At 38.5% G+C, this 17,660-nt stretch overlaps 1 protein-coding gene across 1 annotated transcript; it reads right to left on the bottom strand.

The window, feature by feature from the left end:
• Positions 1-7,778: 7,778 nt before the first annotated feature.
• Positions 7,779-12,809, bottom strand: LOC110940477 (probable flavin-containing monooxygenase 1). The gene is made up of 6 exons (XM_022182019.2): positions 12,259-12,809; positions 10,575-11,093; positions 10,233-10,470; positions 9,971-10,146; positions 8,993-9,351; positions 7,779-8,278 (listed from the first exon to the last, which is right to left on the bottom strand). Exons 2-6 carry the CDS (start codon positions 10,992-10,994, stop codon positions 7,936-7,938), a joined length of 1,536 nt encoding a protein of 511 aa, XP_022037711.1. The 5' UTR covers positions 10,995-11,093; positions 12,259-12,809; the 3' UTR covers positions 7,779-7,935.
• Positions 12,810-17,660: the final 4,851 nt, after the last annotated feature.

Here is a 17,660-nt window from a genome sequence, read left to right as displayed (position 1 = left end):
ACAACAACAACAGCTCCAGCAACAAGAACTGTGTTGTGACAACGACTGCTGCTCCTCTGCAAGCCGTACAGGCTCAGCAGCAGTCGCACCATCGACAAGCTCTAGTGATTAACGCGTCGCCAGCTAAGCGCGCTTACACAGGTCCCCACCCGCTCTGCCCGACATGTTCATACCATCACCCGGTGGGAATCGCCTGTCGTTTTTGCGCCCACTGCAACTTCTACGGGCATTTCACTGCGAATTGCCGCTATGGTCCCCGTCAAGCCCCAGTTCAAGCCGCTGCTCATCAAGCTCTACTTCCAGCCCCTCAAGGCCAACCTGCAGCTCAAGCACCCGCGGTCAATGCTCGAGTCTGCTTTGCATGTGGTGATCCTAACCACTTTGCAAATATGTGCCTGAACAGGGTTGTGAAACAAGAACCCCAGCAGCAGCAACAGCAGCAGCCTCAGCAGCAACAGCAAGCAGCCCGTGCCAGAACCTTTAATATCAACGCTCGTCAAGCACAGGCTGACAACAACGTGGTTAATGGTACGTTACTTATGAATGGTATTTATGCATCATGTTTGTTTGATACTGGAGCCGATAACTGCTTTGTGTCGTTTGAATTCGAGAAGTTCCCTAGTCTTAAGCGCTCTTATCTCCCCTCGTCATTCGAAGTCGATACTGGAAGGACCGTCTCCGTTAATTCTACTCTTCGTGATTGTACCATCGAGCTCGACAATCACATCTTCCCAATCGACCTTATTCCGATGCAACTCGGAAGTTTTGACGTCATAGTAGGCATGGACTTTCTTCGCGAAAACCATGCTGAAGTTGTGTGTTTCGAAAAGATGATTCGATTCTCGCTCGCGAATGGTGATCTGTTATGTGTGTACGGTGAAACAGTTTCGAAAGGTCTCAAACTCATGTCATGCGTCTAAGTTAGCAAGTTTCTCCACAAGGAATACAGCGTTTTCTTGGCCAACATTGTAGTAGCGGAGAAGGAAAAGAAAAAAAGGTTGAAGTCAAAGACGTTCCAGTGGTCCGTGAATTTCCTCAGGTGTTCCCTGACGATCTTCCTGGACTTCCGCTAAGTCGTGATATCGACTTTCGTATCGACCTTATTCCTGGAGCTAACCCTATTGCCAAAGCCCTTTATCGACTCACGCCATCCGAAATGAGGGAACTCTCAAACCAACTCCAGGAGTTACTTGAAAAAGGCTTTATTCGCCCGAGCACCTCTCCTTGGGGCGCACCAGTCCTTTTCGTCAAAAAGAAGGATGGGTCGTTCAGGATGTGCAACGACTATCGGGAATTAAATAAGCTGACCATCAAGAACCGTTATCCCCTACCTCGAATCGACGATTTGTTTGATCAGCTGCAAGGTGCATCTTGTTTCTCGAAGATCGATCTACGTTCAGGTTACCATCAGTTACGCATACAAGAGGAAGATATACCCAAAACAGCCTTTCGCACTCAATACGGCCACTATGAGTTCGTTGTTATGCCTTTTGGTCTAACCAACGCACCCGCGGTTTTTATGGATCTGATGAATCGCGTGTGTAAGCCTTACCTTGACTGTTTCGTCATCGTGTTCATCGACGATGTCTTGATTTATTCCAAGTCGAAAGCCGAACACGCGCAACATCTACGTTTGGTTCTCGAGTTACTCCAGGGGAACCAACTCTACGCCAAGTTCTCCAAGTGCGAATTCTGGTTGGAGGAGGTTCAGTTCCTGGGTCACATCGTGAATAGTCAGGGTATTCATGTCGATCCCGCGTAGATTGAAGCAGTTAAGAGCTGGATTACGCCAAAGAACCCGTCTGAACTCCGATCATTTCTTGGATTAGCGGGTTACTATCGACGATTTATCGAAGGATTCTCTAAAATCGCTGTGCCGCTTATCGCTCTTACTCATAAAGAAAGATCTTTTGTTTGGGGAACTGAACAAGAATCTGCTTTTCAAACCCTTAAGCGTAAGCTCTGCAATGCTCCTGTTCTCACATTGCCGGACGGAAACGACAATTTCATTGTCTACTGTGATGCTTCCAACCTTGGTCTTGGCTGTGTTCTCATGCAACGAGACAAGGTTATAGCTTACGCATCTCGTCAGCTCAAAATCCACGAGAAGAACTATACAACCCATGATCTCGAGCTAGGCGCAGTTGTTTTTGCATTAAAGATTTGGTGACACTACCTGTATGGTACCAAGTGTATGATCTTCACCGATCACAGGAGTTTACAACACAGCTTTAATCAGAAAGAACTTAACATGCGTCAACGCCGATGGGTAGAACTCCTTAACGATTACTACTGTGAGATTCGTTATCACCCGGGCAAGGCAAATGTTGTAGCCGACGCACTCCGCAGACGGAGTTATTTGTTCAGTGTTCACAATACCCAAGCCCAGCATGATCTCGAAGCTCTCATCCACGAAGCCCAGCATGCTTGTTTTAATGAACGCACTTTGAAGAAGGAGAGAATCTATCACGATGGAGCTCAGCTTTTAAGCAAAGCAGATGGGATTTTCTACTATCTGGACCGAATTTGGATCCCTAAGCGGACCGATTTGCGAAAGATTATAGTGAACGAAGCCCACAAATCCCGCTACTCAATTCATCCCGGTGCCGATAAAATGTACCAGGACCTTCGTTACAAGTACTGGTGGCCGGGTATGAAACGGGATATTGCCCTCTATGTTGGAAGTTGCCTGACTTGTGCAAGAGTTAAGGTTGAACATCAACGACCTTCCGGCTTACTCGAACAACCTCCAATCCCCATATGGAAGTGGGAGAGTATAGCTATGGATTTCATAACCAAACTTCCGCCCACGCCATCAGGTCACGACAGCATTTGGGTTATAGTTGATCGTCTGACCAAATCAGCCAACTTTTTGCCAATACGGGAAGACTACAAGGTAGAACGACTAGCCCGAATCTACACCGACGAGATCATTTGTAATCATGGTACGCCTCGTGACATCATTTCAGACCGTGACGCTCGGGTTACTTCACGATTGTGGGAAACGTTTCAAGCGGCCCTTGGTACGTCGCTTAACCTGAGTACTGCATTCCATCCTCAAACTGACGGACAGACTGAAAGAACGATCCGTACTCTTGAAGATATGCTCCGCGCGTGTGTCATAGACTTCGGAGGTAGTTGGAACAAATACCTACCGTTAGTCGAATTCTCGTACAACAACAGCTATCATGCCAGCATACAAATGGCACCATTCGAGGCTTTATATGGAAGAAGATGTCGATCGCCTATTGTATGGCACGAGATCGGTCACTCGCAATTAACCGGTCCCGGGTTACTACAAGAAACGACTGACAAGATCCTCCAAATTCAAGACAACTTGTCGAAAGCCAGGGATAGACAGAAAAGTTACGCCGAAAGAAGACGCAAGCCCCTTGAATTTGACGTTGGCGACTGCGTACTCCTAAAGGTATCACCTTGGAAGGGTGTCGTCAGATTCGGCAAGAAAGGGAAACTAGCGCCTCGATATGTTGGACCTTTTAAGATTCTGGAAAGGATCGGAAAAGTCGCCTACAAACTCGAACTACCGGAGGAGCTCAGTAACGTCCACCCGACTTTCCATGTGTCGAACCTTCGAAAATGCCTAGCGGACCATGATCTGATTGTACCTCTCGACGATCTTCAGGTCAACGAAATGCTACACTTCGTGGAAAAGCCTGTCGAAATCATGGATCGCCAAACCAAGCAACTCAGGCGCTCGCGCATCCCTATCGTGAAAGTCCGATGGGAAGGCAAACGAGGCGCAGAGTTCACTTGGGAACTCGAAAGCGACATGAAGGCCAAGTACCCGTAGTTGTTCAAATGAAGATCTGGAGCGTCAAATTGGTAATTCACGGTGCTGTGCAGCTTCGAGCCTAATTTCAGGACGAAATTCCCTAAACAAGGGGAGGCTGTAACACCCCGTGTTTTCAAATGTCAAAGTCAAAGTCCAAGTTAACTTTGATTTTCTTTGACTATAATTAGTCTATTTTATGTTTTATTGTATTATGTGGAGTAAATGTTGTAATCAAGAAAGAATCGAAGTAACCGAATGTTTAATCGACGCGAACCGACTTACGACTGTGAATAGTAGGAAGTAACAATGCGATAAAGTTAATCAATCAGTAATCAAGCTAATCAAATCATCAATCGAACACGAATCTCGAACTATGCGAATTTGGTGTTATATTACTTGTGTGTGTGCCTTATGTGTTACCTGTGCGTGCTTACTTTATGTTTTGTGTGGTATTCAATCGAAACTCAAATCGAAACTCGAACCTCAAATCGAATGCAATCGAAATCGAATTACGACGAATGGTAACGTAAGGATAGGGTGAGATATAGATGATTGTATGTTAGATATAGTAGTTGCGACTAAAAGTAATTTGAATAGGAAACTCTATCGTACTCGTAAAGTCTTCAATCGAAATATCGAAAATCATCGCACCGAACACTCGAACCAGGCTGTCCGATCAGGATGCCTGGCCGATCGGCCAGCCCTTTCCTCTTTTGGAGCCTATAAATAGGGCTGTCATTGCCATTCTTTCCACTTTTGGAAACTCTCTGACCGAAAAGCTCATGCTCCTCTTCTTTTCTCAGATTTCTTCCGATTTCGGTAAGTTTGCATCCTAAATCTTGTACTTCCTTGATCAAAACATGCTCCTACACCTTTCTATCTTTCAAATCTTGATTTCTAACCATGAAATCACCAAGATCTAAGCATTCTTGGATGATGTCATCATGGTGTTCTTCAAGAACATCATGTTTTGGCCTCAATCCACCATGAATAGCTCGGATCTAACCGATTTCCATATAAACAAGTTAAGATCTATCAAAGATCTAAGCATTTACTTGATGTGAAGGATTGAAAGAAGGGATTCCAACTTTCTTTCAACTCTTTTACACTCAATGCCTCCAAACCGGTAGAAACGGAGCTTGAGCCAACTCACTAATCATTCCAATGGTTGTGTGATTCAAGATCTGGGTTCTATCTACGAGGTTCTCCGACCTTGGGTTAAACGTTAAACCGCAGTTCCGAACCGTTCACCGGCCGGACTTGGGTGATTCCTGTCCGAGCAGGAGAAACAAGTAAAAACGAAGGTTCCCTGGTTAAGCTCGTTGTCAAACTACCTCGATATAACGTCAAATAATCAGAATAGCCAAGTGTTAGACGAACAGGCCGACCAGGTCAGGATGCTGGCCGAACGGTTAGGCTGTTCGAACGAACAGCCCAACCGATCGGACATGCCAACCGATCGACCAGGACAGCCGATCGGCTAGCATATGGCCCCACACTTTGACAAATTCATGAAGAATAGTATTGAACGAGGTGATGTTCGATCGAACGAGCTGTTCGATAACATTACTCATCGGATCATGAGATACTATGCTCAACACTTAGTCGATTTTCAATTCGTTTGACGTATTGGAATGCCACTCGATCGGGCATGATGTTCGATAGAGTGACATCCTGCTGAGGACTACTACTGAAGTTCCTAACCGATCGGTTAAGCCGGCCGATCGAACAGACCGTTCGATCGATCGACCTGAAAGGTAAGAACACTTCAGTGTTCTCAAATACTACAACGAAAACTTCAAAAGTTCAAACCATCATACACAAACACATCCTACTCAAAGGAAGAAATAATCCACTCGAACAGTCCAGCCGATCGAGCCTACCGGCCGATCGAACAGACTGTCCGAACGGATTGTCTAACCGAACGAACAACCGTTCGTACCAGTGTATTACTTAATTAAATAAAGATAAAGATGAAGAATCGGATGTGATGGGTTTTCTAAAGACCAATAAAGATGAGATTACTTAAATTATGTAAAAAAGATAAGGGTAAATTACACTTTTCGTCCTTTATGTTTGTAGCGGGTTGTGATGAATGGCCTTTAACTTCAATAATTACAGTCACAATCCTTTATTTGAAAAACATGTTGCATGTTTCGCCCTTTACCCCAAACCATGTTAAAAATTTAAGTTAACTATGATCACGTGATTAGCACGTAAGGGCATTTATATCCTTTTACCCTTTTTTCCTCCCACCTTAGAGCATTCACATCCAACCCCCTAAAATTATACATACATTCCACTAAAAAACAACTCCTATATCAATATATTTCCACTAAAAACAAATACTTTTTCTCTCTCCTTTTCAATTAAATAATATTTTTATACCTTTATTATTACATTTTTCTCTCTCCTTCACTCACAACCACTTTCAATATATATTAAAAAATTATAGTGAATAAACAGTGTCCCCCAAATATACAGATAAACAGTAACCTCTCTCCTCCACTCACAACCACTTTTTATACTTTTTATATTTTAAAAACACCACACTGAAAATATGATGCCTTGGATGTGAATGCTCTTATAAACCCATCTTTCACTTTCCTTCTCAAATTAGGGTTCCAAACTTCAAACCTGCTATCCAACCCCCACCACTTCAAACCTACACCCACCCCATATTTACAGTCGACAGCTCCATTGAAGATGATTGTAGTGTTGGTGGGGCGAGTCAGCGGCGATCTCCATACGGCGCATGAGTGTCATATCGGTGAAGCTCGTGAGCTCTTTAGGATTTATATCAACAGATCTCGCGGAGGTTCGAAGTTGTTGCCGGTGAAGGGGACGCTGGTTTGGACGGTGATTGTGGTGGTGTCGTCGGTGGAGAAGGGGCGGCGGTGGAGGAATGAGGAGGAGGAGGAGGAGGAGGAGGCGGTGGAGAGAGGCTTGAGGAGATTGGAACCCCGGCGAGCTAGAGCCATGGCGGTTGGTGGCTGTTAGGGTTGGTGAACGGGTAGAGAAGAAGAGCAGAGGGAAAGTTGAAGTGCACCAGAAAAGAGATTTTTATATGCTGAGGTTTATAGAAATCTTAATTGAAAGTAAAAACATTTTTGGTACTTTCTGTTGGGGGCTGTTGATAATCACCACCACCACCGTCACTTTTATTGATTTGGGGTTTTCTGTGAAGTGGGAATCGAGGAATGATGTTAAGATGAAGAAGATGAGAGAGATAGAGAGAAACTGAAAGTGAAGGGGTTATTTATGAAATAATTAAATGATAATTTCTTTTATTTATTAAATAATTTAAATAATTAAGTATAAAGATTAAACTATCCTTATGTGAACATACTTAACTGAATATTTTAACCAAGTTAGGGTCAAAGGACGTAGGATGTACTGACTTTTCCAAATAAATGATTATAACTGTAATTATTGAAGTTAAAGGTCTTCCATTGCAACCCGCTACAAACATAAAGAACGAAAAGTGTAATTTACCCGAAAGATAAAGATAATGAATCAGATGTAAATGCTCAAATGTTAGGATAGCAAGGCTTATGATGATTTGCAATGATGGAAGATGAAAATGAAATGTTTGGATGGATATATGAGAGGTAATATTTCAATTAGAATTATTATTATTATCAAATAATTTGTTAAAAGAACCGTAAGAATTTAGATGTGATGTTGAAGACAAGCCGTAAAAAAATGAGGAAGGTGTTTTTGAGTAGAAGGTATGTTTTTTAAATGGATCATGTAACTTTGGCCATATTGGTTGGAAAATGGAAAATCCCCATAACCAACACCTTCGATTATGGTTAGGCAAGAGTGTAAACTCTCTAGAGAACCTTTAGTAATTATCACGCGAGTCTTAACCCTTGTGGAATCTTGAGCAGCAGCGGAGTTCCGGCTAAGGAACCATTGTACACTGTAAAACAAAGGATTAATCCTTTACCGAGGGAAAGACATCAGTAGTTGATGTCAAAAGTAGTGGGTAATCTGATTATTAAAATTTTATTTGAAGACAAGATTAAATGACAAAGTGAACACATTAATTAGCATGTTCAGTTACTTGAACAAAGATGATATAATAGCCATGAATTTGCCTAACGTTCAAGTTAGTTACTATGTGTTTCATCAGATGCCTAAGGATTGGCATAGTCCATGGGACCATAAGGTTGAAAGAGATCAGCCCAAAACCCGTTTTTCCTCCTCGGGTTCCAGCCCATGTCTTTGCAGAGTTGATCGTTGTACCATATATCCAAACCGGTTAAGCATGACCGCTGATGGTATGAACCAGATGATCTCTTCATGTAGTCATCCCAATATTCGATATCCTTCTCCATCTCTTTGATGCTCGGTACTTTAACTTTGCCATCAAGAAGCTCTACTACCCATCTGCACCTTATTTCTGATGTAAACAGGTTTGAAAAACTCTCTGAGAATCCAATTATTGCTAGCTGTGTTATTCTTGGGTGAATGCATTCTCTGACACAAAACAGTTAATTAGCATGTTATTTTGTATTTAAGAATGTTTTTAGAAAATGGTGTTTTTCAAGCTTATGATGGCTAGTCGCTTTTCAAGATAGTGAAGAGTGGAAGCAGGGGTGGGCGGATCCAGCCCACATTTGTGGGTTCCTAGGAACCCAGTGCGTTTGAAAAAAACGGAAAAAATTACTGAGAACTTTGTAGAATTTAGAAAAAAATTAGTGAGAATTAAAGGGAATTTACCAAAATGAACTCATTAGAATAAAATCCTGCATCCGCCAGACCGCCACTGAGTGGAAGACATATGAGATAGCGACTTCATTTAAACTCTTGTTTATAGTTTTTAATTAACATATAATTTAGTTTTCTCTAATGTTTTCTCATATATAAGATATTTAAAACGTTTAAATATAGAGTTTTGTTTTTTTTACGTTTCGATATAAATTATGATTTATATGGAATTGTACCCAAAATAATGTATATTTGGATATTATATGATATAAAATTCACTATATATGATACAATAAACGTAGAAAGAAAAGAAGAAAACAAAAGTGCATTTAGATTCTTTTTTAAATGTAAGATATTTTTAGAAAAAAAAAACTAAAGTATAGCAAAAAACCTCGGTAATCATTATCAGTTTTAAAATATGCCCCTTTTTAGAAGAAAAAAAAAATCTAAATCCACGTATCATTTGATAGAATTATAACTCACCTGTACAAAGGAACTCTTGAATCTGGTGAAGCTGCAATGAGTTCACCGATATCTTTTGATGTGAAAATGCTTTTAAGCTTCTTAACCCCTCTGAATCCAGTTGCTAATATGACTATATCTGCCTGTACGGGTTTGTTCTCTCCGTCTATCATGATGCCATCGTTGTAAAAGGTGAAACTAGGAGATTTCTTTGGTAAAATACTTCCACTTTCAACTCGGTTGAAGAAGTCCTCGGGCAATGCTGCTAGTAAACATGAACGCAAATCTTTTGCGAAGCTTCGCTCTGGCACCATGTTAAATTTAGCAAGCGGAAGCTTCGTTTTGATGTGTGTTTCGACGAGTTTTGAAATCCCCCATCTCTGTTACAAAAATATAATGTAGGCTGAATAAAAGGTAAGATTAGAAGTGCACAATGACCCTTGGAAATGAATGCGGTATGCTAATGCATATCCTTGTCAAAAGAAAAAAAAAAATTATATTTGAGCTATATTTATGTTCTAATAATTGCCCCAAATAAATTAACGGAAAATATGTTAACTGGATCAAAAAAGTCGCCCAACATGTAGTCAAAAAACGCTTCTTATTTTGTAAAACTATTTTAGGTTCGCAAGTCATATAAATTTTGAAATCTCAATTCGCATATAAAAGACTTAGTTTTGCTATTCAAAAAGGAGTAGTGGCGCAGCTTGTTGCTTGTTTACCAACTATCTCGATGTAATTTCAATAATTCGCATATTTACGATCGAAGTGAAACCAAGTGAACAGATCATATGTTTCTTTTCATGGTTTGTGAATTCGTTTAAAAATCATCCAGCAGTAAATTAACATACCGGAACATTCATTAGTGATTCATACGTACGTTATGATGTTACATAGTCATAGAAATTTTGAAATAATTAAACTTAAGATAAGATAGATGTTACTTTCAGGCAACTCATGATCCAATTGGTACCTGTAGATAAGATAGATGTTACTTACCAAAGGTGATAGAATTGTGGCCAGCAGAGATAGTAGAAAACCTTCGCCAGGCTTATGAACCATAAGCTCGGAGAAGCGATTGAGGTACAAATATTGTAGCGGAATTCCCCATGGACTGAAATCGGGTAATTTCCATCGATCATTCCGGTATACAACCGTACATGGATACTCCGTCCCTGATATTATGATATGATTCAATGAAACCAGATATATATAGTTTGTAAGTAAATAACAGCAGCAGCAGCAGCAGCTCATAACTAACCATTTACAGATGAACACTCCATTGCAATATCAAGTCCTTGCTTCTGGAACCCGACAACGACGACTCTCTTCCCCTTAACAAGTTGTTCCGCCTTATCATGATCCATGGCAGCATATTCCATGGAATGAATCACTTTGCCCCGGAACACTTCTGGTCCGGTTCCTGGAGCAAACTCCGGTGTGTTTGGAACATCTTTGAATCTTCCAACACACAAAATAACAAAATCTGCTTCATGCACCTGTTTTACTTTAATTATTAATTTAGGGTAAAGAAAGAATTCACAGCCAGCCACGGACAGACATCCTAGATAGTAAAGTAATTAAGAATTGACGACATATATACCTTTGTGGATGGTTGACTATCTTCAACTGTGATTTTCCATTTCCCTAGAGGAATGGTTCCACAGATTCCATTCCAGTTGGACCAGGATGATGGCCCATGATACTCAATTCCCTTTACATGGCAACCAAACCGAATGTGTTTAAACAAGTCAAAATGAGTGGCGTAGGATCGAAGATAGTTTAGGACTTGGTGTTGGGTAGGGAAGTCGTGGGCCACGGTAGAAGGCCACGGGAAGTCTGCAAACTGATACATCCCTCTGAATGTTTGCAGCCTAGTGGTTCTTATGGTTTTACCCCATACACCACCGATATCCGCCTGTGACTCGAAAACGATAGGATTCAGGCCCTTGGATATACAGTATTTACATGCTACAAGACCACTAATTCCAGCTCCAATGATCACCACTTGTTTCTGATCCATGAGATAATTTTTTTCTTTTTTTGGCTTCTGATGTTTAATTCTTCATGTGGATGATTGATGAAACTCAGTGCCTATTGGTGGTGGACCGGCCTCTGGAATCTACAAAGAATGGGGGTGATTACAGCTGGGACAAAACAAACCCATATATATACTGTTCCACAAGATTTCAATTAAGTTATAATTATAATTATAATATAATAATATAATATAATATAATTATAATTTATAATTATAATACAATATAATATAATTATAATATAAATATAATGTTTAGTTTGTCCTTTACCAATTATTGAAAACTTTTCTTTGTTTTTAGAGTAACATGCTAAAATATTCCTACGGTTTGGGCAGTTTTTTCAGTATATTTATCTCCTGTGGGTCTAAAAAGATTTTATCATTGCCATTTTGATCGAACTGAGTTAACCCTATCCATGTTCCTCAGTTAGACAGGGCTTTTTTGTCAATTCATATTTTCATTTATTTAACCTTTAGAGTTAAATGTCATTCTAGTACTTGTGGTTTGGGCCATTTTTTCAGTTCAGTTTAAAGGTTTCATTTTTCGCTTGTGGATTCAAAACCGTTGCCATTTTAGTCCACTGCGTTAACTTCATCTATTTTTTTTTTTTTTTTGTTAACAACAAGGGCAATTCGGTCATTTTATATGTAATTCTGTGAACTAGAAGGGCAATTCGGTCATACAAAATGATCGAATTGTCTTTCTCGTTAACAGAAATAATGGATGAAGTTAAACCAGTGGACTAAAATGACAACAGTGAAACCTGTGACCCACAGGAGAAAAATGAAACATTTGGACTAAACTGTCAAAATTGTCCAAACCACACTGACTAAAATGAGATTTAACTCTAACAAAATTGTCCACTGGTTTAACTTCATCCCGATACCGTCCCGAACCCGAAAAATACCGATCCCGAATTTTGTGTAAACTTGGTACCGATACCGATTCCGAAATATGTCGGTACGGTACGGTATCGGTATTTTGAGGGTAAAATTCGGTATTTTACCGATACCGAAAATGCCAAAAAGTGGATACCGTTTCCGGTACCGAAAAAATTCGAGATCCGGATTTCAAGATCGGGACGGTATTTTATACCAATTGCTCATCCCTAGTTTGAAAGTGTTATTATACAGCATTCGAAAATACAAGGGCTTTTGTGAAAATATATAATCCACTCATCCCCCATCTCTCTCATAAACACCGTCACCCCCAAAAAACCTCCGACCAAAATCGCCGGAAAATCGGTACCTGAAAAACGTTGGTCATAATCGACAACAAATTAGAGCACCCCCAAAACCTTCGGCCAAGATCGATTAGTCATGTTCAAAGGGGATTCTGAAAAACGCCACACCACCGCTTCATATCTAGGAGAGAGGGGGGATCTAAAATTTACGAACATAAATTGTAAGCACGTGTTCCGCAGTCAGGTCCAGAGCACTAACGAACATAAATTGTAACCCTGAGCACTGACAGATGGTAATCGTGCTCCTCTGTAGTGGCGTACGTTTTGCTGAACTTGGTTTTGAAAGGAATGAAGCGGTGTTCGAAGGTTACTATATGTGAAGTGGTGGTTCGTCCGGTCGAGATGACTTGCCGTATTAATGGGTCGGTGAAATCATCGCCGACGACGGAGATGGTGGCGGAGTCGTGGATTGTTTCATGGTGGGTATGAGATACTTTGGTGTGAAATATCGGGATTACTATCGTTCCGATTATGTAAATGAATTGTTTCATGGTGGCGATGATAACAATATTTATCCACTTTGTTCCATTTTAGGCAATTTATAATTTATGTTTTTAAACACCAATTCCTTCTTTAAAAAATAATTTATGTTTTTAAACACTAATTCCTTCTTTAAAACAATAGAGAAATGAAAAAAAAAAAGAAAAAAGAAAAAAAACACTAGCAAAATAACGAAACATTTTTGGACCCACAGGAAATAAATGAAACCTTTGGACTATACTAGCAAAATTACCTAAACCACAAGACATTTTACTCTTGTTTTTAAATAAACCTTATTATGGTATAAAGTATCACAATAAATTATATTACTAGAAAACATGACACTATAATTTATATTGTTATTTATTTGACTTGTTGAAAACACTAGGAATCAACAAAATTATTTTTGGAAAGATATTTAGTTGAGTTCTTATGAGAGCCATCCCATATTTGAAAACCATTTAACCCTTGAGAACCACTTTTCAGTTGCACGATTCGATTTTGATTAATAGGTGTGGCCGGTGTGGGTGCTTCTTTCTTTTCACGGGAAGGGTAAAATCTTTCAGCAATTTTCTTATCTACCTCATGCATGTAACTGATAACCTAGATATGAAACCACCTTTCCTCGAAAACAAATTAAAAGAGATCGAAATACTGAATCAAATGAAATGAACAAGAAGAAAACTCACTAAAACAAATAAGAACATCAAAAACATATAAAAGCATCAAACGTTGTTACCAACGAAAAGAAATCGAACAAAAAGATCAAAAGAGAACAGATTGAAACAACAAACTCAATGAAAACAAACCGAATGCGAACAAAAAACATGACATGCAAATCAATAGTAATTGAAATATACCACAAAAATACAAATCAAATGAGAACAAATTACACACGTCATATGCATCAATAATTGCACGCCATATGCATCAATAATTGCACGAAAGTATTACGAGTACACTTATTAGGGGATTAGGGGTGGTCATCGAACGAACCGGTCGGTGTAGTATACCCCATCTACCCTTTAAAACACCAAACGCCCTCTCAACATCTTTTCTTGCCGATTCTTGCAATTTTTTGAACGCCTTTTCGTTAGCCTCGACGGGAAATGAGGGAGCTTTCACAAAAACAGACCAAGACGGGTAGATACCATCCACAAGATAAAAGCCTCGTCTGTAATGTCGACCGTTAACATAGAAAGGAGAGGAAGGTGCGGTACCATCCGTTACGCTTTGGAACAACGGCGACGTGTGCAACACATTGATGTCGTTGTTTGAACCTGGAACACCGAAGTACGAATGCCAAATCCATAAATCATTCGACGCCACCGCTTCTAGTATGATGGTTGGTCTTTTGATGTCTCCCCTCACATACGCCCCTCGCAACTCTCTTGGACAATTTTTGAATCGGCGTGAAACTTGGTTTGCCCCTCGCATCGTAACCTTCTTGAAACCATCCCTCGCTTGCCTCGATGTCTCCAACAATCTTTAAAAATAATTCTTTGGGTAAACGAAAACGATCTCTAAACGTTTCGGAATTGTATAGCGGGTTTTCCACAAAATAATCGTTCATCAAAACTTCGTTGGCACGTATACGATCACGGCCGACCATCTTCTTCTTTGGGCGGGACGACTCGGCATCAAGCTCGTTATACACCGACACAAAAAAGTTAAGCGTGTCGTTGTCGGAAGACGACTCGGTATCGGTATCGCTAGACATCGGAAACGTCGAATCGGTAGGGAATTCCATTTGAGAAAGATATAAAAAAATTGGGTGAAATGGGTTTAAAATGGTTTAAAAGATATAGTTTGGTGTATGAAAAAATGGTTAAAATGTGGATATATATATAGATAAAATGGATTAATTTTTTTTTTTATTAAAGTTACCGTTGAAACCAACGGTCATCATCCAAACGTTCGATTTTTTAAGTTTTCAACGCGTTATACACATTACGCGTTAACAATATAACGCGTTAACTATAAGGCGGCGGCGGTGTATCAAAAGGCCATCCCGGGTCCTCTTATGAATTTAACAATTTCTACACTAAACTATCCTCAATAACATATTTACTATTATCATCTGTTCATACATTATAATATTAAAGTTTTGCTTATCATGTTATATATTATAGTTGGGTGAGATTACAAAGTCTAAATTTTCTAAAAAGTGAAAAAAGACATAAAACACACCTAAAACCCACAAATAAAAAAGTGACGACTACTAAAACGCCATATTCAAACTATAGTAGTCCATAGACTTCAAACACACAATGGTAGAACTATGAATATAAACACAAAACACCAATCAATATAAGGAGTAGGATCAAATACAAACCACATTTCGCATACAAACTGTAAGAACCATTTAAAAAGTGTTATGTGGCATCAAACCAATTATAGAGAAATGATAAAATAATATCTTAAATAATATCAATTATATTGAATTCCCTATAAATATGCTAACAATTAATTAATTCTTTATGTGAATCTTTCTTTTGTTTTCAATATGCTAATTAACAAAAGTGCTGATACCATTCAAATATGTGCTAAAATCAATTATCTTGATTAATTTTCATGTGCTAATATAATTTAAAAGTGCTACTTTTATGTATGTATTGTTTTGATATGTGCTAATTTAACTTTTTTTAAGTGCTAGGATATGTTCGTACGGTTTGTAGGATAAATATGGTTTGTACCGGAACCAACCCCATCAATATAAAACACAATAATGTTTGTCATTCGATAATCAGAGCCCTATCATCCAAAATATAAAACATAAAACACAACTCACATATATGATGTTTTAGTAATCTTTTTTTTTTTTTTTGTTATTTGTGGGTTTTGAGTGTGGTTTATGGTTAAAACTTTATATTTTATGATTTTTTACACTTTTTTAAAAAAAAATAGACTTTGTAGCTAAAAGAAAACCATTGTGTTGTTCTCATCATGTTCTATCTGAAATTTGATCTTACTAAAGCAAAAGATACGACCATTTAAGCGTTTGTTCATATTTCATAGCTAAAGCAAAAGATACAACAATTTAAGAGTTTAGATAATCGCCTCACATATGATTTTCTCTTATTAGGACCATCCAAGATACGTGTTTAAATCATTAGGTAAAGACTTATTGTTTGACAAGTATATTTAACAAATTATTAATTTTTAAAAGTAAACAAAAATTAAAAGACTTAGAAAAGAAAAAAAAACAAGTTGCGTGTATAAAACCACGTAAATAAATATTAATAAATCAACCTATGACATTATGCCTGCATTAATATAAACTTGGAGATTCAAAAGAAAACAAAAACTAAATGCTACTGTAGCATAGATCTCTACGTCAATAGTACAAGGAAAGTAAAACGTTTTTCTTTTGGGGTCAGGTTAAAAACCACGTGATCGAACAAACCTATGGGGAACACCCGAACAAAAACCGTGAGGGGCATAGATCTCTACGTCAATAATACAAGGAAAATTAAACGGTTTTCTTTTGGGGTCAGGTTAAAAACCACGTGATCGAACAAACCTACGGGGAACACCCGAACAAAGACCGTGAGGGAATACGTTGGTGAATGCATAAAATATATGAAATGTACTAGTAAGATGCCCGTGCGATGCAGCAGGTAACATAACACTTAGACAAACATTAGGGGTGTGCACGTCGTGGTTTGGTTAAGTATTTCAAAAAACGATCGTTTTGACTACTTCGGTTTTGGTTAATCGGTTATGAACATCGGGTCGGTTCGGTTTTCAGTATTAACCGGAAATTTTACCTGAGCAAATAAAATTAACATAAGTTGAAAATGTTGACTTGAATTGAAGAACTCGTTATTATTGGTTTAAGATTTTTTCTTATTTGCCCACTTCTTTAATAAGCAAGACTCAGAGTAGGGTTGTGTTCAAAAGCTCACAGATGGCTTGAAAATAGACCGCTCAAAATCATCTCGATTTTAAATAAGCCTAGCCAGCTCGGCTCGCTTTGAAAATTAGCCGAGCCAAAGCTAAGGTCAGCTCAGCTCGTAGCTCGGTCTTTTGGCTTGTCTAACATCACACTTTAAATTAGCATTGTATACCTGGAAAATATACATACAAGTAGTTCAATGAATAGGAATTGTCTGATAGTTCATCACAACACACATACATTGCGAACTATAGTGGAAGAACTTACTTGAAAGAATTGGTATGAACTCTTAAATTGCTGACAAATATATAGTAAAAAGAATGCAATTCAATAATTTATTGACTACACTTACAAATTAGGACTTAAATAACAAAGTAGCAAAAAAAATATACAATTACATGCTTATTGTATTTGATGTTTAGATATAACTAGGGGGATTTTTCGCGCTTCGCGGTGAGAATTTTATCAGTGTTAGTTTGATTTGTTATGATACCGACACTTGGGGGCGGATCTATCCACGATGGTGGGTGGGTGGCCGCACCCCTTGAAAAAAAGGTTTTAAGTGCTAATTTTCGTCGAAAATCCCAAACGCACCCCTTGAATTTTTTCAACCGCAACCCTTGAAAATTTTCAACCGCCCTCCTTAGAAAAAAATATTATGAATTTATAAAAAAAAATAAACACTTATTATTATGAATTTACATAAGTATATAACACAATTTGTATAATTATTCTTTAACCGCTATTCACTTTAGTTAACTCAATCTACAATCTAATTTTATTAACCCAACTACCCAAACCCAAATCCAACCCAAAGATTTATCATTTTTTTATTGATTGTTTTTGTTGTTTTATGTGATGATTATGAGAAAATATATATATACAAGGGTTTGATCTTTTTATATTTTTTAGTGTTTTTTTAGTTGTTCTAGACTTGTATTTAATGATTTTGTTGTTTTATTTTAAGTTTTGTTTGTTTAAATGATTACTAATCAACATTTAAAACTAATGCTTGAACGTTTAAAAATT

This window comes from Helianthus annuus, chromosome 5, assembly GCF_002127325.2.
Source record: "Helianthus annuus cultivar XRQ/B chromosome 5, HanXRQr2.0-SUNRISE, whole genome shotgun sequence".
Lineage (NCBI taxonomy): Eukaryota > Viridiplantae > Streptophyta > Magnoliopsida > Asterales > Asteraceae > Helianthus > Helianthus annuus.
This window is presented reverse-complemented; position numbering and strand designations above follow the sequence as displayed.